General features: G+C 39.7%; 1 protein-coding gene across 15 annotated transcripts in view; it reads right to left on the bottom strand.

Annotated features, from left to right (window-relative positions):
- Positions 1–26,309, bottom strand: part of ZNF644 (zinc finger protein 644) — a 77,397-nt gene that overhangs the window by 15,721 nt on the left and 35,367 nt on the right. For 6 of the 15 annotated variants that reach the window (XM_073357095.1, XM_073357106.1, XM_073357107.1 and 3 more), the window contains one exon: positions 130–3,170. The exons of 2 other annotated variants lie outside the window; for them this stretch is intronic. In XM_073357095.1, the coding sequence (XP_073213196.1) occupies positions 130–3,170 (3,041 nt within the window). Of the gene's footprint in view, positions 1–129; positions 3,171–5,072; positions 11,694–11,714; positions 13,236–20,696; positions 25,271–26,309 lie in introns of those variants that run through there. 7 more of the 15 variants (XM_073357102.2, XM_073357101.2, XM_073357100.1 and 4 more) reach the window with 5 other exon arrangements.

Below are 26,309 nucleotides of genomic sequence, written 5' to 3'. Positions count from 1 at the left end.
TTTAAATATGAGTACAAGAAGCCACCTTTTTTAAAGGCAAGAAAACATGATTCACCCTCTTTTATGATGAACAGACCATTATGAACAGACCTCTACCCCCCACTGCACACCCAAATTAAAAAATAGTACCTTTTCTAACTCGCTTAACAGGGGTTCCTGTTCCAGTTCTCTTGAAATGCTGCATTTTGTCACTTGTCGCTATCTGCTCCGGTGAAACAACATGGCGGGCTTCATAGCTTAATCCAGCTCTGTGAAGATGCCCACGGACATGATTAGACAATCCAACTCCTGTTTCAAATGTTGCTGGACAGTATGGACAGGACTTCTTCTCAAGTGATAAATCAGTCCAATGGAAAACTGAGTTATGCTTTGGCAATGCTGTTCCTACATTTTCTAAATTTTGAGGATCATGTAATTCATGCAGAAAGTTACTACTCTCTGCATCTTCATAATACTCAAAATAAAAACCATCATTCTGCTCATAATGAAGAGAGGATTTATCACCAGCTTCTTGATCCTCCATTTTACCTTTGAATAAAGGGAATAGGTTTACATGATCCTGATTAATATCACTGTAAGATTCATCCTCCATAGACTGTGCAGTGTAATCACATAGTTCAACATTATCCCATGAACTTTCATCCTCCGTTTCATAGCTGTCTTTTTTTTCAGCAGAGTTAAGTTTCTGTAAAACAACAACAGTCATTTTATGTAGAAAATCTGGATAGCAATCCAAATCATCTCCTGTAACAGAGCCTTCCCTCTTAGACTCTTTAACCACTTTTTTTACAGCTACACGCCTATGGTCTTTATAGCCTTCTGGCCTTTTGGAATCAAGATTATGAGAATCCATGATAAAACAATTATTATGGGGACTATTTGATGATGAAAATAAATGTAAAGAACTAACAGAGCTGGACTCTTCCTTTTTAAAATGTAAAGGATAAGGATCACTAGATTTTTTAATCATCCTGTAGTTTTCATATTTGTGCCTATATAAATAATTATTGCTTGTTTTGACACTAGCTTTTTGTTTTGCTGCTTGATGGAAATATTTAGGTTTTTGGTCAATGCTATTTTTAATCAAAATAGTCTTGTTTGTAGAGTTTTGATTGCACACACTTACAGCTGACTGTGAAACGCTTTTCCGAGCCTTCTGTATCCTGTGGGGTCTCTTGTGAAGTTTCGCAAAGTTACTGGATTGCGAAGCTGAGCCAAACGATCTTTTTACATCTTGCTTTAGAACAGAATTCTTTGGAAATGTAGATGATTGTTTGATCAATTGTTTAGTTCTGCTTCCAAAATCTAAAGGTTCTTCAATTATGCTGCTTTTTCTTTTTTCTAATCTAAGGTGGCTACCAAACGGATCAATGCACGATGTTGGATGCAAGTATTCCATGTGTTTTTTTAAAATGCTTCTGGCTGATGTAGTAAATGGACACATCTTGCACATATATGTGGTTGATTTTTTTGATGACCCTATATATGGATCTTTCACTGAAGTCTTTTTCTGTGTTTTTCTCTGGGACATATCACTACTGATAATTGAACACTTCACTACTGCTCCATGAGCAATCCCTCTATGGCATTCCAGTTCATTTTCTGTCACAGCCATGAAATTGCATTCCTCACAACAGTAATATCTTTTATCCTTTTCATGGGTTTTAGCATGTTGCACAAATGTTTTGGGACAATTGGTACCAAATACACATTGTGGACACTGTAATCGTGCACTTCTACCCTCATCCTGAAGTTCTTTCAACTCCCGGATTTCTTCCATCAGTTTCTGCCTTCTTTCCTGGTGAATTATCATGTGCTTAAGAAGTGAATTACGATCTCGAAATGTCCGTCCACATTCCCTACATGCATAGGGCCTTGGGACATTGAGATGACGGAAGTGACTATTCCCATCCAAATGATACATCATATGCCTATGCAAGTGTTTCTTCTCCCTAAAATTCACATTGCACTTTGTACAAGGATAAAATGATGGCTCATCCGTACTAAAAGTAGATGGTGATTCTGAATCATTCTGTTCACATTTGTTTTTTAAAGTACTAGAAAGAAAAGTGCTAGTGTGAACTGGAGAAGAATCTTCTGCACATTTGTTAGTGGGACTATAAATCAATTGTTGGATAGCATCAACAGCTTCTAACTCCTCATCTGTCGATTCAGGCTTCACTTTTGTTAATGCATATTTCTGTGGTTCTACTACTTCTAGATCCTCACTCTGCTCTAAATAGTCAACATTTAGTAATTTTGATTTACTGGGAATATAATCTGTATCATTAAAACAATCCTCTGTATAACGTGTTATCTTGCTAACATCCATTTTTCTTTTTCTCTTTTTCTCTAGACCTACTTTACAGTGAACTGGAGACTTCTCTATTGTTTCTTCATTTGTCATAAGAAACTGTATGAACTCTTTTTGTGGATCCCAGTTTGTATCATTTCCTGATCTGAAACTACCTGTACCTGAGGAAATTCCTGTTAATGTATTGACACAATCATCGTCTACTAGTAAACTGCTATCCTCACATACTTCTACTTGGCTTATTAAAGTGCTATCTGATTTCACACTATTTCCTATAGATTTCTGTGTATCACAACCAACTGAAGCAGAGGTAGGTAGATTTTTAATGGAATGAGTCAGGTTCTTAGCCTGTGCTACATCAGGTAACAAAAATAACACTTGGTGTTGACTTGATTTCTGTGTTGTACTCTTTGCAGGCAGCTGGAGATCATGCACCACTGGCAAAGTTGAGCAGGAATCTGTATGACCCACAGGTTGTCCAGTGGTTAATGAAACACTACTTTTATTCATAATGGAAGTTTTAGTTAAGGTGGAGTGTGAAACTGGTCCATTAACAGCAGTTCCTTTAGGCAAGCTAAAGTTTTCAGTAGAAACAGTAGGAGCACCAGTATGTATAAATAGAGACTTCTGGCCTCCACTTAAGGCTTTTTCGGATCTGTCCCTTGACAGCTCTTCCGGCAGAGTCAATATATTGTTTTTCTGAAAAGATGTTTCACACTCTTGTGGTTTAGGAATGCCACTTTTCCCGTCAGAGATGAAATTGCTGTCATCTAGAAGTCCTTCTCTAGCACCAGTAATCTCAGTATTTATCTTTGAATCATCCATATTGCTGGTCTGTCTATTAAGCACATTTATACTAAAAATAAAAAGAAACACAGTAGTTAGACATTCAGAGAAATAGCTGATAAAAGCAGCTTTAAATTGATATTATTTCTGCAGCAATGTACTGTATTATGATTGGCTGTTTAAAGCTGAAAAATCAGTTTGACTGTGTTAAAAACAGTTCATTTGGGAGATTCAGGGCAGACTGTTTTCTGAATTAACTTGAAAAATAAAATGAATCCAATGCACCTCTCCCCCTAATTTGTGCAATGTTAAGGTTGCAAGATAAAGCATTAAAAACAAACTGAAAGTTCAAAAAGTTAAGTTTGAGATAACAATATTAACTTAGCCACATTACACAGCCTGTATACTTTTTGATATACATTAACATTTTCCAAGGAAAAGAAACAGTATTTCCTATGTATTTGCAATGGGCAGACAGTAACCTTAATTTGTGGAATTTCCAAAAGTGCTTACAACCTGATCTTGCATCCTTAACACCATTTCCCCCTTCTAATGTCCTACAGTTTGTATTTGTTTAAAAGGGAAAATATGGTGGAAACTGGAACTAACTGGCTTGTGCAGCTTAACACCAGCAGAACTTTTAAGGCCCCCAATCCTGCAAACACACATTCTTAACTTTACTATGGGGAGTAGTTCCACTGTTTCCAGTAGAACTACTCACAGTAGTAAAGTGGTTGCAGAATCAGGGCCTAAATACCTTGTTCCATATCTCTTGGGTTTGCACACCTTACAAATTTCATTGGCTTTGCACTTGTCAATTTACAGAAATTTTCTATTATATTCAGTGTGTAGTTTTCAATGGTTAGATCTTAATTAAATCAACACCAACTTTAAAATAAAGTAAGAGCAACAGTGCTCAGTGAGGATATTTGCTAGTATTTATTTTTTAAAAACAGAAAAAAGGATCTCCCTCTGTGCCAAATTGTCCGCCAGTCATCTATTTATACAACATTTAATCTCCCAATTAAAAAATGATCATGCAGGTAAAAAGGGCAGGAAAGAATTATTAACAAAAAATACTGAAAATACAATTTATAAGTACATTAATGTGGATTACAAAGCCAACGGAGAGTTCATCTTTAGCTGTTTACTATAAACATTGTAATCTACACATTAATGGTTTCAGACACAAAACTACAGTTGGAAAAGAATAAAGACTTCCAAGATCACTATGTTAGAATCATTTCAATGAACTTGCATCATCAGAAAAGTCAAACACTTCCTTTAGCATCTGCAGAGTTAATCAAGAGAGCTTGTTCTGTATCTGAAAGCATCACCCACTTCAAGGTATTTGCCACAACAGACCCGACACTTACTATGGAACAACTTATTAAAACCTTTGTTCTGGTGGTCAAGGAACATCCCAGTACCAGAAAGAAGAAAACAAAAACCTAATTTCTAGTCTATGAGCATTGATGTAAACATGGCAAAGCACACTGAGTATATAGACAGACTTGGGTTATTTGAATCAATTAATGAATTTAAATGTGTCTTGCAAGAGAGAGGAGAAGTTGGGTGTCAGTCTTTCACTACTTCCTTATGCTATGTAAAGTTGGCCTGAAAATTTTTTCCCTCCTTCCTCCGCACCCTCCCTCCTCAACTCCAAAAATATTTTTTCTTCTGCTTGGTTTAACATTAGAATTTCCAGCCCCATTTAGAATGGAACACTCTGCCAACTGGAGAGCAGGTGTAATATGACATCTCAAGGGTACAAACAGTGAAAGTTAAGCAACTGAAAGGGAGAGAGAATTTTAAAGGTGTATCAAACTAGGCACCCAAAACTTGAGGTAGCCCAAATCACTAAGCACTTTTGAAAATTTTGATCTTTGTTATCTGTTTGTTGTTAACACATATTTAACTTCAATTATTAATTAACATTTTGAATAAAGAAAGCCTCTGTTAAAGTCATCACCTAGTCTCCTTCAATTAAAGCGTCACAACAAACATCCCTGGCTCCTCCCAGTGGTCCTTCAACAAAACCAGAGAAGACCACACTTGACATCCCTTTTTCCTAAAATTAAAATTAAAAATAAAAATCAAGCAGTAAGTTAAAGAAAGCACACTTTCATCTTATTAACAAATCAAAAAGTAGTAAAATGGACCCATGCTGTCTTTTTTTTTTTTTTTTTAATCCTTTATAGTTCACTCTAAAGACAATCTCCTCCTTCTGACACAAAGCCATCAAATGCCAGGCCTCATGGAAAAGCAGCTGCTATGCTACTTATATTGGAGCCAATTTACCGAGAAGGAAAAGCACAGATTTACCAAGCTACACTTAATTTTGTCCCTCTCCCCCCAACAACGCTTTTTTACGATCTTATTTTCCTCGCGTAGTTATTCTGTACCACCTTATAAAAACTAAACTGGGCTGAAGAGCGTGAAGAAGAAAAGATAATACAAGTACGGTTGTATAATGCTTTCCATTACAAGCAATATATAGCAAAAGCTTTTCTTCACTGTATCAATATTCAGAACAATTCAATAAGTAATATAGCATTACTCATAGCAGTGTGCAGTCACAAATACATAAAGTATACTTTAATGACACATCATTTAAACAGGTAAGACAAATCTAGTTTAAATGGATTTATGCCATATCCTTAAGTAAACTTAACGAGACAAAACATCAATTTTTAATCCTTCCATTTCTCCAATTTTCAAAATTCTATTATATGTTGAGATTAGCAAATTTCCACAGTAATTAAAAGACTTATAATAAGATCATATTCAATGTTATCACCCTAAAATGGCGATAATGCAGCACCCAGCAGGAGTCTTTACATCACATACACAAGTTAAAAATGGGTAGCACAAACATGTACTACAAAGCAGTAGTGCAAATGTCAGTTAAAAGAGAAGCAAACTAAGGATGCACCACAGTTTCCCTGTCCATTTTCTCATGGAGTAAGTGTAAAATATTGAACTCTCAATCATATCAGGTTATTCAACCATTCTGAAATAGAGTTTAGAGATTTCATCTTTTAAAGTTATTTATGCTGAAAAGATTTGTATTTTTCTCATCTTATTATATTCACAGAGGTAGACAAACGTATGCTCAGTCAATTTGAGAGCCTATATTAGTTTTTCTCAACAGGAAGCAATGTTGCTAACGAAGTGGTAAATTCAGTGTTAATGAGTGGCTTCACTGTTACCACCTCTTGAAGTAAAACCTTCCATGTTCCATGTTCCACCCATCTGTTCTGGTGTTAGGGGCTCAGAGAAAGAACAGACGCTTCCCATTTAAAGCAACTTCATTGGTACCCCCAGAACAGCAGGGTGGCAAACTGAGAATATCATGTCTGCTTGGAGATTGCAATCCTCATTATCAAAAATGGCTTCATGAAAACTTTCCACAAGTTCAGATGAAGACACAAAACCATACTGTTGCACACGTGAAATTGTAAATGCATAAAGACTTTAGTAATCTATAGGGAGTATTTAATTTTATTAAAATTATGGAACATGGAAATATTACAATCCAACCACCTCCAGCTAGAAATTTATTTTAATGCCATGATGAACAACAGTTTAATTATATCAGATATTTTTATTTTTCATAAATTACTTCAGGTGTTATAGGTTTATGAAGATTGATAATGAGTCAGAGAGGGCTCGATCAAAATTGATAAGAGTCTTTCCACAGACTTCAGCAGGCTTTGGATCAGGCCCCCAATGCATACTACTCCAACACTAAGATGTATCAGATCATTTTAAGCTAGTTGTAGCATTCTCCCACCTATGAACAAAGTGTTGGTGCCAATTAGCTGGCACCAAAGGATGAAGTAACTATGTTTGCAATGATTTTAAATGTCTTTTTGTGAGTGTATTGGCAGGCGAAGATTTGAGGCTGAAATTCAATACTTAAACCTATTGGACTGTACTTGAATACTACAACATACAATCACCCACTCTGATATCCTGAAACGGATGCAATAAAACAATACGCAGGGCTAGATGGTTTTAAGAGTGTTTTATACCGGACTTTGAATGTCCTTATTTTTAAGAGGATGTTTATGTTTGAACCTCAAGAAGAACAGTGACCTACTGAAGTGTAATCTGATCCAAGGCACTTTCAAAATTAGATGCATCAATAGAGCAATTACGATTTAGCCAAGATTGTGTATTATTCTTAACATGCATTCATAGCACACACCTTTAAAAACTTCATGCTGTACACTGTACCACGAAAGCATATAAACAATACAAACTGATCCAAAGGCACAGTAGTAACCTGTAAATATACTTACTGTACTTGCACAGTACTAGCCACTTTAATGTGTCAGGATTTAAGTCACCTATTCCTTTGCAAATGCTGAATGTATACAGTATTTCGCCCCCTCTCCCTCATGTTAAGCATTGTCTCTCTTTTTCTAAGATAGAGAGCTGAGCTAATTTCAATTTTTTTTTTAAAAAAGGTACAACTTCTGGCTAAAATCTTGTATAACAAGTCATTTAGATTGCAGCAATGCCTAAAATATGGTAGTATTTTACAAACACAGAATGACACAGTCCCTGCCTCAAAGAGCTTACACAATATATACCTACAATATCTGGCTAATAAATATTGATAAATTACTACAGTAGTGCTATCATCCAACTGTATATAAGTACTGGGCCAAATTCAGTTACATCAGTAGAAGTCTGGAATAACTCTGCTGCTAGTAGCAATGTTACTCCAGATTTACACCACCACAACTATTTATTGTATTGAGTTACTCAAGATTTACACCAGTGTAGTCAAGAGTAGAATATGTCCCATTGCTTAGCTAACCAAAACAATTTGTCCCCCCCTACTTTATTTATAAATGGACATTTAAAAAAATAATAAAACCACTAACTCTTCTTAAATATCTTGTTTGCAATATTTAACATAAAACATCTCATTTTCTGAAAAATCCTAATGAGTTCTGCAGCTATAACTGCCTGTAGCTAGATACTATAAGCCTTTAAAAAAAAAAGTGCAAAGGTCAGATCTGTCTTCAAGATGACAGATCATCACTTAAATGCCTCAAGCTAATCTTATTGTCTCAGAAATCTCAAACATCAGTATTTTTGCAAACTATCAGCACTTGCTATAACACCCTTACTACACTACATCTTGAGGTTAGTACAGAAGAAATGAGGTGATAATTGCATATTAACATAATTATTCTGTAATCCCTCTGAGCAAGCTTCCTAGGTCACTCAGTAATTCAGATTAGATGCAACCTTCCTGTCATCAAATCTATGCTGTCCACTTTCTGTTCATTAATAATTCTTTTTGATAGAAAATTAACTTAATTCCATTCTTTTATGTACATTATTAATTGTATTTATTACAAGTAGGTTAATATTTCTTGAGTACTTATTTCATAATGACAACCTTTGCCATGTAATACTGTCACACACCGAATTATAATATTGCTCTCCTTCCTGGCTAGCTCACTACAGAGCTAAATATATTGTACTGTTGCCTGCTAGCACCGTTATAGTTAGAGGCTTGTCAATTTCTGTTATAACCCCTCTATTTTACAGGCATTTGCAACATACTCAAAAACACACTGGAGCTGAAAGTCAGAACAACAGGATTTAACCAAATTCATAAAGAGCATAAAATGCTTTCCCACAGCTAATATAAATTTTCATGCAAAAGCTACAAGTACAAACTTAAATGAGATAAAACCATGCATCTTAAAGTGACATTAACATTAGACATGTTTAATAAGGCCATAGGGTTTGTTTGTTATTTTCTGAAACCCTGATTAAAAGGGACACTGGAAAGTAGGTGGCCCCCAAAACTGAGCCAATTTAAAGGTGAGCTAATTTTATTCATCCTGTTTATACAATATCAAAGAGAGAAAACAAGCCTGTCAGCACAGTTTTAATCCTATATAAACCCAGCACACTGTTGTTGTTTTTTTAAACAGACACATGCACAATCTTTTCACAGGAAATATGGATCCACCATTTAGCAACAGGAAAGGCACTTAAAATTCTGCACCAAGTTTTCGCTTGTGCCTCTGTTGTCACCCAAGAGTGAAGCCTTGAAGAAAAAAGACTACTACCTAATATTTATATCAACTGTTTATTTTGAATGTACTTACTAAAATGCATAATTTTACATACAGAAACGGTCTCTCACACACACAGAACCCCTATATGACTGGGAGACAAGATGGTAGAGCCAAAGAACAGCTTTTCAAGAAAGGAAGGGCAGAAACAGAAAATTTAGTCTGCTGGCTCTTTGGTTCTGGGATCAGACAGGACCGCAGTCAGAAGAGGGGCCATATGCAGCCAGAAAGCATAAGCCTGAAGACCATCAATGAAGACAGAAAAGTAAAGATGATGGGTGAGAGAAGAGAAAGAATGACCAAGAGACGCTGTTCTAGTCTGGAAGCTATTTTTTCCTAAAGAAAAAAGCATACAGGAGAACTGGGGAAGAAGGAAGAATCACAGCAGGCAAGAACTTATTACTCAGAGAATGAAATTAAAAAGATAAGATAGGAAAAACGAAAAAATACAGGAGAGAAGAGAGGAAGAAAAGATGCACGATTTTGGGGTTGATTTTTTGGGTTTTATATTTTCTCTCTCTGGCCAACGTACCATCTCAATCAAAGTAAAATTTGAGACAACAGGGAAAAAGAATGTTAAACTTATGCAAACAAGAGTCATTACTTCATATTATTATAGCTGAGCACGTAAGAACTCATATTGTTTGAGGGGGGTTGTTTCAATGAAGCTAATTGCCATACCATGTTCAAGCACTGGTTTGGAACAAGACTGAAAGTTTAAGACCTTTTAAAAAATGAAAGGGCATAGAAAGAAACAGAGATGATGAGAAATTGGTATTAACTTGCCAACAGTCAGCCTGGAGGGAGACAGCCTGCTCCACCAGTCACCAACAATGTTAGCAGAAGCCAGCCAGTCACCCAGCAAAACATTCAAATGGTGTAAAGCAAGAACAAAATCACTTGACTTTAAGTGCATTTTTTGGATGCTAGCAATTCTGGGTATTCATATCGTTGGATATATAACAATATATGTAACTGTTGGATATATAACTGATTATAAGTTTTAACTGGTGCTTTTGAAGGAACAGTTTAGCAGTTCTGGTTCTCTGCCTTTTAGAGCAATTCTGACTGCTCTAAAGGCAGAGAACCAGATTTCTCTAATTTATTGCTCCTTATGTAAGGCTTCACAGTGCTTTTCCCCCTTTTCTGCTTGTACTTACAAAGCAGATTGTTGAGAGTGTGCTCCCATACTCATGGCATAGCACGATGGATCATACCATCTCCACTGTTTATGGGCTTGCTTTGTTCAGAAACCCACAATTTACAGAATTCCAGTAAATGCAGATGTGACTTTGTTTAGCACATGGTCTGGCCCTCTTCTCCCTTGGCTACTCATGTTGAATTTAATTAAACACACACAGAGCATTCTACAACATTTAATAAAAGAGTAATGGAGGAAGACTCCTTTAAGCCCTTAACAAAGCTCTCTTTTTAAAAGGAAAGAAAAAAAACGGCGTGCCAATGGTTCTTCCTGATATTTACATGGATCGAGTGTTTTGAGTATACTTACTAAAATGCATCATCTGACACAAAGGAGTGTTCCTAAAGATCATTCAGACCTTCTCTACGTGTTTTTCATTTGTTTTTATAAATTCACATGGGTAGAGTTTTGAACCAATTATGATTACTCGTTTGGAAACAATTCCAACTTAACTACCACTATAATGAAGTGCTAAAATTAAGTTTTCCGGATGGTCTGGTGTGGCACTACTCAAGTCAGAGAGCAGAATCCAAGTCCTTGTATCTGGCTCCTTGAGTCAGCAAGGGTTGAAAGTGCTCTAGAAGCAACACAGCCGCAGAAAGAAGGAAAATGGATAATTGTTCAAGTCATTCAACTGGGACAACTGATCTGTTAACACCGAGTGACTCTGAAATCTTGTAGTATAGTGGTTGTAACTTGAGTCCTTAAGACATATTCTGGCTTTCTGGAGGCAAAATGTCTGCCAGAGAGGAGGCTATAGAGACGCAAAGTGTTCATACTATTCCTTCTATTGGAGATATACTGGGGGTGATCACAGCCCACAAAGTGGGTAGTACAGTCAGTGCAGGGGTTTTGGCATGGCAGCCAGGAAATGTGTCAATTCCGTACACTACCATGACTGCCTCAATTAGCAGAGCTTGTGAGATTAGACACCAAGCACAAAATAAAGCTGGCCCTGGTCAAACCATGACCAAAATTCAAACTGCTCCTGACCTCTGGACTCCTCCCAAGGTCCAAGGTAGAAATAATGTTTATCCTCAATAGGTGTTAATTCTCACTGAAGTGCAGTGGGCCTTGCTAGCGTGGAGAAGTGCAATTTACACCTCCATCCAACAATCAGAATATATCCAGCCCACTTCTGGATGTGTGATCTCAGATTCAGATAAGCATACCAAATGCATTTACTTGAATATACACTCCTTCATATCTGGTGATATACAGACTATCACATTATATTTAAGTACAACAGAGTCTTCTAAGTAATTAAGGTTAAAGATGACCAATCAGGCAAATTAATTTATACCATATTTGACTGCATGATGATCCAAATTTCTACCGAAACTATTTCTGAAGTATGTCATCTTCGTATCTAATTCTGCAACAAAAGCATCACATCTTAATGTATTAAGTTAATAGAAAATGATAATCTCAAAGCACTTTTCAGATAGACAATGCATTAAGACAACACTCTTGTGAGGTACAAATATCATCCCCACCTTACGGAAAAGGAACAGATTCTGCCTTGGCCAAAGAAGGGGTTGGGGAAGGAGAGGAGACTGCAACTAACTGTGATTTGGTAACCAAAATCCTTTGAACAAGACAGAAAGCATTAAAAGTCAGACAGTTTAAGAAACATAGAAAAAGCGATAGAGTGCCAACCCCCGCCTCCAAGTTTCTGAACTGGTAAAATACACCATATCCTCAGGCTCAGATCTTTCAGGAATGACAAAATGGCTTTTTACTAACCAATCAAACAACAAAAGAAATTCACCTTTCAGTGAGAATATACATGAGAAATTTCATGCCCAAAGCATAATTATTTGTTCAGAAAGTTTTAAGTACCGGAAAATAGGTGCCTATAATGAAATTGCTTCCTCAAACGCACTTATCAGAATACTAGCACATATTTTCTTCTGAAAGTGAAAGAATTGAACCATTTGTCAAAAATAAATTTCTGAAAGTTCATTTCTGACTGAAGATGGGATTGTGAGATTTTTTTACCATCTATTACCCTGAAGGAACGCAGGTTCATCATAGGTCAGAGCTGAAGCATGCTTATCTTACACTTATAGAAGCCAAAGCATATGAATTCAAGATCCCTGATAATACCCTTCTTTTAAATTTTGGAAGCAACGATTGATTAGATAAATAAAAAGCCCCATGAATTTTTCCCTGTGCATCATTTTAAAATTAAAGTATTTAAATAAGATAAACTAGTAATGAAAGTGAAATCTCAATTTCAAAAGTAGCACATTATGCATATGGCAAAAATGTACTGTTAAAATACTATTTCATGTATCATTATTTGTATTACCCTAGCACGTAGGAGCAGTAGTCACGGATCAGGAACCCATTGGGATATTAAAAAGATCATATGATTTCATTATGAACGGTAAGACTTTTATAGTGAGTTTAGTACCTATGAAAGATGCCTGATTGACAACACTGTAATCTGAATTCCTATTTTACTACAGCTTGGATGGCAACAGCGCAAGCTGACCCAAGCCCCCAGAGTGTTCAATTCTGTTCTATGAGGGACCATCAGGTGTCCACATGTATTCAGTGCTTGATGACTCTACTGAGATTGCCAACGAGTGTATCAATGGCAGTGGAACTTCACTAAAGCTACTGCACTAGAGAGTTTACAGCTGCTTAGCTATACCGATACAGCTGTGCTGCTGTAAGCTCTCTAATGTAACCACTTTAAGCCGACGGAAGAGAGCTCCTGGAAGCTTCACTATTCCAGCTCCTGTGAGCAGCGGTAGCTATGTCGGCAGGAGAAGCTCTCCAGCCAAATTAGCATTGTCCACATGCTGCTTATGTCGGTGTAACTTACGTCACTCACGGGGGTGATTTATTCACACCCCTGAGCGACATACGTTATGCTGACATAAACTACAGTGTAGACATAGCCTAATTCTCACTAAGGACTGGAAGATCATATTTGAATCATTGAATTTTCTAAGCAGCCCATGCATACAGCAATCAATGCAAGAGGAATGAGTGCATCTATAAACGGCAAGATAGAGGTCTGGAAATACCATTTTTGAAAGCATTTTTAATTAAAGCATATGAGAAGCTGTTTCTTTAGAAACCTTGGAGTATTTTGTCTTACAAAGAAAAAATTGACTTTTGGTCCTTATTCATAAATAAGTAGTAAGAGACAGTGTTGTAAACTCATGGTTATACCACAAGTCTCAGTATTTGGTGATTTTCTTAAAACCCCAGTAGTTGGACTGCATGAAAATCTTGATATTTGAATGCTTAGGATTGGTAATACTTAAGAACATATCCCCATCCTGTTGGGACCTTAAATTGGTAACCAAATTAGCTGTAACATAGAAAACTACTTCTAAAAGCCTGAAAATCTAGCTGTTAAGTACAGCTAAAGCAGCTTTTTCACAATAAGTACAATTGCTTTAAATTTTCTCCAGCAAACTCTCAACGAAGTCAGAGCCTTTAAAGTTTTACTCTAAAAAGAATGAATTCTTTTCAACTTAAGCATGTATTATGTATGCCCCATTAAGAAAATCAAATTATTTGTAAAAGGTAAGAGAGCCTCAAGCTAATCAACACTATGGATTCAGTTTAGAATAGTGAAACTCCAGAAACAGGAAATTTGCTTGTCTGCACTGAAACTTGTTTAGTATGCACCTTTGTCACATGACTATCTTTAAAATGAATATATTTTTGCAGTGGCAAATAACCAGCAGTTTCCTCTAGCTGTGATTCAACACTCATTAAAGCTGTTAAGTTTTTGCTTATTACATACTCAGTTTTAGAGTTTCATTTACTATTGCAGAGACATCCGTTTAGTATAAATTTCAATGATTTAAAAGCCACATTAATAGATTACAGAACACAAAGTCCATATGTTATACAAAGCTTCCATTCCTCAGATTATTATTTTTTTAAATTACCAATGAGAGATGGATTTTTATGTGGTATTTGTCAGCAACTGATCACCACCACACACCAGCAAAAGAAATTAAGAACTCAAGTTCTCTCAAGAAAACAGTATACTCCGAACACGCATAATACAGTGTTCAAGACCATACAGACTCTCTAAGGTCAGAGAGGTTATATGCATTTGGGGGAGAACTGGTGGAGAGGGGATACACATTTTAGTTTGATTTTTTTGGTCCTAAAATAAAGTGCTATTTTCCAGGACACAGTATATCCCAGCCATTCTTCCAGCTGCTGTGTTTCAGTGCTCTCTCCCTAATGTCCCTTCACTTATGCCATGTCTACACTACCACTTATGTTGGCAAAACTTATGTTGCTCAGGGGTGTGAAAAAAACCCACTCTCCTGACTTACATAAATTTCACCAGCGCAAGTGGTAGTGTGCACAGTGCTATGCTGGCGGGAGAGTTTCTCCCGCGGACTATAGCTACAGCTGCTCGTGGAGGTGGTTTTATTATGTCAATGAGAGAGTTCTCTCCTGTTGGCATAGAGTAGCTACATGAGTGATCTTTGTAAGCTTGCTCGTGTAGACCTGTTGGCCAGCCTGATACTCTGTTCTGGTCCATGTGCTCTTGTCAGATGTCAGGCCAAGCACGACAGAAAGCCTCAGTGGAAATCTCAGTCACCAAGAAAAGTTAAGTACCTATCCTAATCTTTCTTACTCTGCATCTTCTATTATATCATTGACTTACTACCTCAGTTGACACTACACTGGAATCCTACCCACTGCATTCTTCTACCATCTCATACTTCTGATTCTTCCAGGCCTTACACTTAAAAAATGAGAGCATGCTGCAGTGCAGTACCAAACAATATGGATATCGAAGCGTCAGGGTGGCTGATTTATGTATCTCCTACTTCAGTCCTCCCATTCAGTTTTGTTTGTTTGGGCTTTTTTTTTTTAAATTCCTTAATCTAAAAATAACATATTTGGGTTGACAGCTGCACAGCCCAGGATATTTTTTTAAAAGTTAGAAAAAAAGGGCCCCATTATTATGGAGCAACACTAATTAAGGTGAAAACAAGCTTTTTAGAGCATTTTCCTGTGTATTTCATTGCCACTGAATATGCTGCAGAACTCACTCCTTGACAAACCTTCCAAAAATGAAATGAATATAAATTATGTAGTGTTGCCTTCCTCAGTTTTCAGGCAGTCTGAAGCAATGTATTTAAGATAGAGAAGAACTGCCCCCATTCAGCATTATGGGGTATTGTATTATAATCACAGAAGCGTAGGGCTGGAAGGGACCTCAAGGACCCATCAAGTTCATCCTCCTGTGTTGAGGCAGGGCCAAGTAAACCTAGACATCCTTGAAATGCTTCTCTAACCTGTTCTTAAAAACCTCCAATGATTCAACCTCCTCATTCTATTTCAGAATCAAAGGTCAACATTTTTAACTGTCACTGCTGATCATTTCAGTAGAAACATCCAGTTAATATGTTTATCCCAGCAACTCAAACGACTCTGAGTGCTAAAAGCCCCAAATCTTCTCTATCCAGCTGCCAAAATGTCTAGTTTCTCAATGATCCCTGCTGAAATTACATGGAAACTCATGAACTTTCTTGTGTAGAGGATGATGTGTCCCACAAACAAATGAAGTTACCAAATGGTTAACAGATAGGCTGAAGGTTTCGAGAGTTATAGTCTAATATTAAAACACAAAGATGTGAACAAAATACATCTAAGTACTGCTGACACTAAGAATGTTAGAGAATTGTGAAAGCCGCCTCCTGCTTTCACGTGCATTCGAATGTTAAGTAGCACTACTTTTAACAAAAATGACATCCGACTGGCAGAACAGAAACATTATGTCTTCAGTATTTACAATAAGGGCCAGATTTCCAAGCATTTTCAGCACCCAGCAGTGCCCACTGAAAAAAAATAGGAATTGAACACTTCTGAAAAATCTGGCCTAACCCTTCTCCTGAAATACTGGTTCAAACTGGGGAGGTGGAGTGCTTTTGAAAATCCAGACTTTTTTATACAGCAGGTGGATTTTTGAAAAATATTGTAATTATTATTTAATTATGAAGCAGCTTCAAATGTTCTATATCAATGGCACACAGAGAATAAAGGAGAATTATCTTCTATGTAGCAAAAATGTTTAGTCTATTTAAAAATTTATTTTCCACCTCAACCCACACCCAACCAAAAGCTGATAATTCTCAAATGGTTTGGGGCTTGTTTGTGTTTATGTTTAGTTCTCACCTTCATCAACTGTAACACTTTCTCAAGATAAACTCTTGTTCTCTTCACTATTATTTCATAGACATATAGACTTTTCAGGCCAAAAGGGACAATCACAATTTAGTCTGATCCCACCCCACATCTAAACACAGACAGTAGAATTTCACCCAATTATTCCTGTATTGAGCCGAATAACTTGTGGTTGAACTAGAGCATATCTCCTAGAATGTCTTATTCAGTCTTTATTTAAATATTCCAAGGAATGGAGAATTTATCACAATCCTTAAACTGTTGGTTAATAATCCTTATTTAAAATTTATATCTTCTTTCCAGTTGGAATTTGTCCGACTTCAACTTTGTGCCACTGGATCTTGTTATGTCTGACTGCTAGAGCTCTCTCGTATCAGACATCTTCCCTCTTTTGAAGTACTTAGCATGATCAAGTTGTCTCAAATATCTCTTCAATACCCTACATAGACCAAGCTCCTTAAGTCTCCCACGGTAAGATTTTCCAGACCATGAATCATTCTGGTCAATTTTGACTTCCACCCTTCATAACTCTTACTTGTACACTTCATTTCTCCTCCAAACCTTTCTCTTATGCTCCCCTCTACCTAGATCAATTCCTTTCCTTCACGTTAATTTCAGATGCTGAAGCATCCTCTTTCTTTAAAAATCTAAAACCTTGATATCTTATCATCTAGGTTTTCCTTTCCTCATTATCACCTGGCTCCTTTCATTCAGCCTTCAAATATTTTTTATTTCACTTATGTCTAGAGTAACTGACAGACAGATCAGTATTTTGGCTACAAGTGACTTTTTATCATTAAAATTCCATTTTATTAAGTATTTGCATTTCAAACAAAAATGTTTGGTATTGACTTTTTTTTTTTTTGCTGTCTATTCTTCTCTTCCAGTAAAATTCTCAGCCTTTTCTTTCTTCCTTCCTTGTCCCACTGTCTGGAGCCATCATCTCCAAAATATTAAATAAGTTATGCTATTTCAATTGAAGTGACTGAATGAAAACTAAAAGAAATACTGTAAATGAACAAGTGATCATAAGACTAAAGATTCCTTAGGTGATTAGCTGATAAACAGAGGAAAACATTGTACATTTAGGGAAATGTCATCATGTTAGTAGCAAAATTACAGTAGGGTAGAATTCCTTTAAGTACACCATCCCCAAAACAAAGTAAATTAATAGGTTATTACACAATGAAGGGCGCACACCAGTTCTTTAGCTTTACAGTTAAACATTGCCCAAAGTTAACACTTAAAAAAAAAATCACGTCCCTTTAATTATACATTTTAAACATTCTAACTAACTTCTCCATAAAACGGTCTTTGGGACATAACAATTAAAAGCTTTTATTTACGTTAAATAAAAGTCTCTTGCATTTCTGAACACATTGCCATTCTTTCCTATTTTAAAATAAAATTAATGCAATTCCTGTATCCTCTAATCTGTAATTTTAAAGAGAATTAAGGCCGTTTTCCTTTTGAAGCCAAGTACTGCCACCAAGTGGTGATCACATTCTTTAACCAACAATTTGACAGAGTACACAAAAAAACAGAGAACTGAAAACACTTATTTTTTCAAAATGAGCACAAAAAATTATTAAAACCATGCAAGTAGCTCAGGACAAAATGGATTTAAACATTTGTTTCATGTTCCAAAACTGAACTTTCCTTTCACTCTGAATAACTAAAGCTTTTTTCTAATACTAAAGTAATCTTTTACATATAGTGTTGTTTACTGTAGCCTTTAACCAGTACTTCCATAGCTATGAACAAAAATAATTTAAAATCTTATATTCATACTGAAAGTTACTAATGTATGATAGAGCAGTTATGTCCTTCAGAGTTTATAGTAAATTTAATTTTAGTAGTTTGTTAAATTTTGATTTCTGTAAGAATTTAGATGTTAATCTCCATGGGACAGACACTGTCTTCCTCCGATATGCATAGAGCAACAAGTATATTGTCAAAATTTAAACAGTAATAAGGATTAAGATGCTCTAGTAAATCTATCTAAATCTAAATTCTTTCACTGGAATTAATGAAAGTCAAATAACTCTGAGAGGGGGAAAATTGATTTTTATTATTATTTCTTACATTCCGTTACACACTTTCAAGAACACACTTTTCAAAGGACAATCCAGGGAGGGCTTGCTTACATTTAAGGCTAGCACTCACCCAACCATTACTGAAACTTTTAAAATATATAGTCTTGTATTTGTATATATCTTCTTCAGCAACCTATACATCAAAGAAGAGTTTTATGGCTCTTTTCAGTAGATATTATTTCATGACTTCTCTTCAAGCTGTCTGATCATGCTGCTGCAACCAACAGGCAAGTCATATATAAGACTTATTTTCACAGTAGTTAGTTTTTATAGGTAGTGTGAAACTGAGTTCTCACAGTGGAAAACATTCATATTCAAAAATCCTAACAGCTTTTTGTTTACTGCAAAGTTGATTGAATAGAATCTAAGTTATTTAATATTTATATTGTTATAGTGCCTAAAGGTCACAACCAGGTTGGTAAGGAAATGTAAGAAATCAGCTCAATTGGATTCTTGACAAGAACATTTCCCAGATTTGTCAAAATTTGCAGTCAGCTTGTGCGTAAGTCCAAAAGTACAAGTTCTGAAAGATTTTCATATAATGCACAGAAAGATGATAAAATCAGGAGCACAAAGACAGAGAATTTGCATGTCAACAGCATGCTGTCACAGAATGAACTTCCCTACAGCCAACTTAAGAAATTTTTAATTCAATTTTACTGAAGTTTGTCATGGTTTTGTAACAAGTTACACATCTTCTGATTTTTGGAATTTTTCGAAGTGAAGTTCCATCAAGTTAAAAACTGAAAAATCTTTCTTCAATGTGTTCTGAAACATACCTAGCTACTTGTGACACTTTCTTTGGTTGATAGTGATTGTTGTAATCACGAAAATTCATGACAAAATTTTGCCATTTTGCTCTTTGAAAGCAGGTTTTTTCAAACTGAAAAAAATACAGCCCTAGTCATATTTTATAGGTAACTGGATACTGTATTGGTACAACTGATAAACTTAAAAATACAATGAAGTAAAATTGATGATCTGACGAAGCCACCCACCCTCCCCCTCACCAAGATCCATCTTCCCTAAATTAGGAAGACTTTTTACTCCTCAATGGGAGGTGGCACCAATCAGCACTTTTATTTTCTTCTCTGGCCCCTAGCACTCTACCAGCATGCTGTCCTGTCCAATCTCATGATGTGCCTTTCAATAGGGAACCTTTTAAGGGCAAACCCTCCCTCCTATATCCCACTGTACAATACTAGACAGTGACTGACATTTAGGGAAGTCCTTTGCACCTGTCCTGGGGCCTGCTCCTTATGCTCCTAGTTCAATAGCTGTGCTCTTCAATGATCATATGTATTTTTAATTTATAAATAAATGCCAATTCTAGGCAAGGCCAAGAAAGTAAAGATTGGAAGCTAAAAATTTGGCAGTTGGAGGGGTGGGGGTGAGGTTGGGGTTCCCTTACAGTATGATCCAACATACTGAATGATTAGGAAAGGAACCAAATTTATTTTGGAAAAAAATTGAACACTATCAGATGTCTTTTACAGTAAAAGAGGAATATCAGGTTGTAAAAGAGGAATAGGATAAAAGACAAAGGGAATCGTGATACATAAGAGCACCCAATGTGTCTCTTCATTGCCCAATAGGCATTTGGACTATATTTAGTTTAAGGTAAAATAATTGCATAAATCAGTTTGCTTGTCAAACTATTTTAAGCTTACTAGACTAGATACTTCAGTTCTCACACACACACAATCTAGTTGGAATCTTCCAGAGGAAATAAAAACAGATGTATTACTTTAAAGTTTTTTTTATTGCTCAAGTAAAAGAAAAGTTGGAAATTTGGAATTCTACAACTTCAGACTACAACGATCAAAACTTTAGGATACATGAATGCACAGAACACTAACTGTTCACCAAGTCCATCCTCTGCTTTATAGTAAATATATCTTGCTATTTGACAAATATACCAAGCTAAGTATTTTTATGTCATTACTGTACACTGTATTAGGTAAGCCAAATCTGAGAGAGAGATCTAAGAAAGAACGGTTACTTACCTTCAGTAGCAGTGGTTCTTCAACATGTGTTGTCCACACTGATTTCACCTCTGGTGCGCATGCACCATGCGCACAAGAGCCAATTCTTTTTGGTTAGCAGTGTCTACTGGAGTCACACCTGTATTATGGATGTCCTCGCACTCTCCCCTCAACTCCCTCAAGGGCATAAAGGACATAGCTGGCCCAGCTATTTCTCATTTCCTTTGAGGTTACAGAATTCTGTAGCTCTGACACATGAAAGAAACAGGGAAGAAGGGCTGATGGTGGAACTCTATGCAGACTCAGGGACTCAACAACAGTGAGCCACAGCCTGGCCTTGACCCTTCACAACCAACAGGGACTGCGATTGGGGAGCTCTGTCTACAGAAAGGGATCCTTCCCAGACAGTAGAGACCCATGCCAGCCCAGGAACATATCTTCAGATCTTGTGTGTTTGGTTTGGGGATTTTTGCAGTATTGTTCATCTGCCATTCAACCATGGCCCTCACCACACATCTCTTCTGCACGCTACCACCCATCCTCATCCTGTTGACTCTTCCCTTTCCCTCCCACTGGGTCCATCTTCCTTTCCTGGTAAACTTCACCCCTCTACAATTCTTCCTACCACCTTACTTACTTCCTCTTCACCCCAACCTGCCCCCTCCTCCTGCCAGCGCAAATCCAGGTATCACATCCAATTTGCCCTCCTCATCCTTGGTGACATTTGCCCCAACCCTGACCTTTTCTCCACCCCCACCATCACCTCCAGTCTTCTTGTACTATCATTCCTAACCTCACACCCATCCCCTTCCTCCCATTCTCTTCCTGTCATTTCTAAAAACATCAGTCATTCAGGACCTCTTCCTAGCTCACTCACTCAAGCTCTTGGTTCTCACAAAGATCTGGATCCCTCTGTCTGACCCTGCCTCTGCAGTCACCCTCTTATGGAGGCCCCTCCTTCTCTCACATTCTCTCAAATCATTGTGAGGGTGTTGAGATTCTCCTCTCCTGATCCGGCTGCCATTTTCAACAACCCTCCTCCTCCCTTACCAATCTCTTCCCTCTTTTGAATAAAACTGTATCCGATTCCTCTCCTCTCCCCCTCCATGTTGCTGGCAGCTGCCATCCATTCAACTCCTCATCAGCCTTCTCCTCTGATTTCAACTCCTGGCTCTCTCACTTCTTCTCCTCGCAGTCTCCCACACTCATCCGCAGCAACTTCAACTTTTGTGTTGATAACATATCCGACCCCATAGCACCTCATTTCCTTACCCTCACCTCTTCATTTGACCTGCAGCCCTGATTCAGCTCTCCCATGCACCAAAAGGGCCATTCACTTGACATGTCTCCAGGCAGTGGCCTCTCTGTTGTTGAATTCTCCCTCCCCGACCATCACCTGCTCTCTTTCAGCACATCCAACAGCCCCCATGCCCTATCACCCTGCTTTTCAATGACTTCTCTCCTCCCACCACGCTCTTCTGAATAACTGCATGCACAAACAATATTCAACTCTCTATGAGGAGGTCTCACAGATCTACCTCTCCAGACCTGTCTCCTTCTGTCCATCTAAAATATTTGCCCATCTCTTTAGCATCTCTTCATGGCAGTCTAGCTTTCAACTCAAGCTCAACAGCACTCTTAATCTTTCCCCCAAAACCCTCCTCTCCCACCTCCTTTCTCCCTCACTGGACTTTTTAAATAGTCAGCCCAATAATATGTAGGTGAAATATAGGTGTGAAATTGGATTGATTTCAGCCCCGTAAAGTGGAAAAGAAAAGACCAGTTACCTTTTCCGTAACTGGTGGTGTTCTTCGAGTGCTTGCTCATGTCCATTCCATATTAGATGACTCCAGAACAGTACCCCTGGAGGTAGGTAGAAGTTTGCAGACGTGTAAGACTGCAACACAGCTCTGCTGAACCCAGCATTGTCTCTGACTGAGTGATGGCATAATGAGCAGTAAACGTGTGAACAGAGGACCATGTTGCGGCTCTGCTGGTGTCCTGGATAGGGATGTGAGCAAGAAAGGCCGAAGACTCCTGTGCTCTCGTCGAGTGGGCTTGGACAACTGGTGGCGGCGGAACCCCTGCCACATTGTAACAGGTCCTTACGCACAAGGTAATCCAATTGCAAATCCTCTGTGAGGACACTGGGTGACCCTTCATCCTATCCGCTGTAGTGATGAAGAGTTGAGTCAATTTTCAGAAAGGCTTGGTACGATCTAAGTAGAAGGCCTCCGGAAGTCCAGGGCGTGAAGACGCCTCTCCTCACTGGTCTTGTGCGGTTTGGGACAGAACACCAGGAGGAAGATGTCCTGGTTCACATGGAAGGTGGTGACCACGACTGGCAGGAAGGCCAGGTGCAGCCGCAACTGAACCTTATCTTTGTAAAACATAGTGTACAGAGGTTTTGAGGTCAAGGCTTTAATATCAGAAACCCATCTTGCCGATGTCACTGCCACCAGGAACGTGACCTTCCACGACAGATGGGAAAGGGACCAGGAACCCAGTGGCTCAAAGAGCAGGCCAGTGAGCCTAGAGAGGACCACATTAAGATCCCACTACGGGACAGGGGCCCATACCTGCGGGAAGAGTCTCTCAAGCCCCCTCAGGAATCTGACCATCACGTCATGGGAAAACACCATCTGTCCTTGGATTGGCGGGTGGAAAAGGGGAGATGGTCGCTAGATGCACTCTAATGGAAGAGTGTGCCAGGCCCTGGTTCCTCAAATGGAGCAGGTACTCCAGGACCGCCTGTATGGAAGAACGCGAGAGAGAGATGCTGTGCTCAGATGCCCAGGGAGAAAACCTCGTCCACTTGGCCAGGTAAGTCAGTTTGGTTGAGGACTTCCTACTCCCCAGGAGGACCTATTGGACTCCTTCCGAACAGGTCTGTTCCTCCAGGTTCAGCCACGTAGCATCCACGCAGAGAGGTGGAGGGACTCAAGGTTGGGGTGTAGGAGCCAGCCGTGGTCCTGTGACAGCACGTCCGGGTGGTTGGGCAGGGGCCAGGGATGGGCCGCTGACAAGCTCATAAGCGAGCTGAACCAATGTTGGGGAGGCCATGCCAGGGCAATCACGACAACCTGCACTTTGTCTCTCTCAATCTTTGCCAGGGCCCTGCTGATGAGCGGAATCAGACGGAACACATACATCAGGCTCCCTGACCATGACAGAAGGAAGGCATCAGAGAGGGAGCCCTTGCTCAGACCTTCCCAAAAGCAAAACCTGTGGCATTTCCTGTTCTGTCTGGTAGCAAACAGGTGCACTTGGGGAGTTTCCCACCTTTGGAAGGTTATGCAGGCTGCCTCTGGATGGAGCGACCACTTGTGGTGAGAGGAGACGTCCCTGCTGAGCTGGTCCGCCAGCACATTCTTGACACTGGGAAGGTGACAAGCTTCCCGGTGGATCTCGTGGCTGATGCAGAAGTCCCATAGACGGAGTGCCTCCTGACAGAGACCTGACGAGCACGCTCCCCCTTGCCTGCTGATGTAGAACATCAAAGCTGTGTTGTCCATCAGGACTCATACCACCTTGCCCGACAGGTGGAGCAGGAAGAGTCTGCAGGCCAGCCAGACTGCTCGGAGCTCTTTGATGTTTATGTGCAACTTCACCTCCTCTGGGGACCATATCCCCTATGTCTGGAGGCCACCGAGATGCACACCCCAGCCGAGGTCCAAGGCGTCCGACAGCAACTCGATGGAGTGAAGGGGGTTGTCAAACGGAGCCCCTTCCAAGACTGTTCTGCAGTTGGTCCACCATCGCAGCGAGGTAAGTAACACCTGGGGAATGGTAACAATATTTTCCACGGGGTCTCTGGACTGGGAATAGACCGTCCCCAGCCATTGTTGCACAGGCCACATTCAGAGCCTGGCATGGCGCACCACGTAAATGCATGTTGCCATGTGACCCAGGAGGCGCAGAGAGACCCTGGCTGTAGTCAGAGGGAACGCAGAGATTTTCACAATAAGGTTTGTCAACGTGTGGAATGTGTCCAGTGGCAGGAACGCCCTGGGGCGGGGCAGGTCGAGTAAAGGACCGCTCCGATGACCTCTATCCTCTGCACTGGCACTAACTTTGAATTTTTGTCATTTACCAATAGACCCAGAGAGCAGCATGTGTCCTGAAGCATCGCAATGTCCCTTTGGATGTGAGACCTGGAGCTGCCCTTGACAAGCCAGTCGTCAAGGTACATGTGAATCTGAATACCCTGGCACCCAAGGTAAGCTGCTACCACCAACATGCACTTGGTAAACACTCTCGGGGCTGTCGCCAGGCCGAAAGGGAGGACCGCAAACTGGTAGTGGTGGGGCCTCACCGTAAACCAGAGGAAGCATCTGTGTCCTTGAAAGATTGCTATGTGGAAGTACGTGTCCTTCAAGTCGAGGGCAGCATACCAGTCTCCCGGATCCAGGGAGGGGATCATAGAAGCCAGAAAGACCATGTCGAACTTTAGCTTCTTTAGGTACTTGCTGAGGTCTTGCAGGTCCAGGATGGGCCGTAGACCACCCTTGGCCTTTGGGATTAAAAGTACCAGGAATAGAACCCCTTGTTCCTGCACTTGAGAGGAACTTCTTCCACCACACCCAGCTGTAATAACCCCTTTACCTCCTGCGCAAGGAGACTCATGAGAGGGGTCCCTGAACAGGGATGGGGAAGGCGGGTGGGAAGAGGGGGCGTAGAAAGGAACTGGAGGGTATAACCCTGCTGCACTGTGCTGAGGACCCATCGGTCCAAGGTTATAGCTGTCCAGGCAGGGAGGAAGAGGGAAAGGCAGTTGGAGAACACGGGGAAAGATGGATCCGGGGAATAGTCTCTTGGGAGCACTCTCAAAATGACTGTTTGGCTGGGCAGAGGGTGGAGGCTCAGGCACCACTTGTAGCCCTTGGCTCATTTATAGGGCTGGTCCTGCCGAGGCTGACTCCCCTGGCCCTGTGGCTGCTGTGGTTTGAACCACTTACCCACCGGGGCTAGGACAGAGAGACCCAGGGTTTTTGGGGTGATGTGAGAGTCCTTAAGGCCATGCAACTTGCCGTCTGTTTGCTCCGCAAATAGGGGCTGGCCGTTGACGGGCAGGTCCTACATAGACTGCTGAGCCTCAGTGGACAACCCAGAGGGGAGCAACCAAGAGACTTGCTGCATGGAGATAGCAGAAGCCCTGGTGCGGGCAGCAGCGTCTGCCACTGCCTGGAAGGCTGCCCTGGCTGCAGTCGTGCCCTCATCAAGGATCGCTCTGAATTCCTTTTTGGAAGCCTCAGGAAGCAACCTTTCAAACTTGGCCATGGCTTGACACATATTGAGGTCATATCGGCCAAGGAGGGCTTGGTGGTTGGCCACTCTCAGCTGAAGGCTGGAAGACTAACAAACCTTTCGCCTGAAAAGATCAAGCCTCCTCGAGCCTTTATTTTTGGGGGTGGCCCCGGGTTGTGTCTGCCTCTCCTTGTGGTTAACCACCTCTACCACAAGGGAATTAGGGGCTGGGTGGGAGTATAAGTACTCATGCCCTTTGGTTGGCATGCAGTACTTGCATTCGGCCCTTTTAGAGATAGGGGCCAGGGAAGAGGGGGTCTGCCACAGGGCATTAGTGATCTTAGAAACCCCTTCATCAAGGGGTAGAGCCACCCTGGCAGGAGCGAA

This window comes from Lepidochelys kempii, chromosome 8, assembly GCF_965140285.1.
Source record: "Lepidochelys kempii isolate rLepKem1 chromosome 8, rLepKem1.hap1, whole genome shotgun sequence".
NCBI lineage: Eukaryota > Metazoa > Chordata > Testudines > Cheloniidae > Lepidochelys > Lepidochelys kempii.
This window is presented reverse-complemented; position numbering and strand designations above follow the sequence as displayed.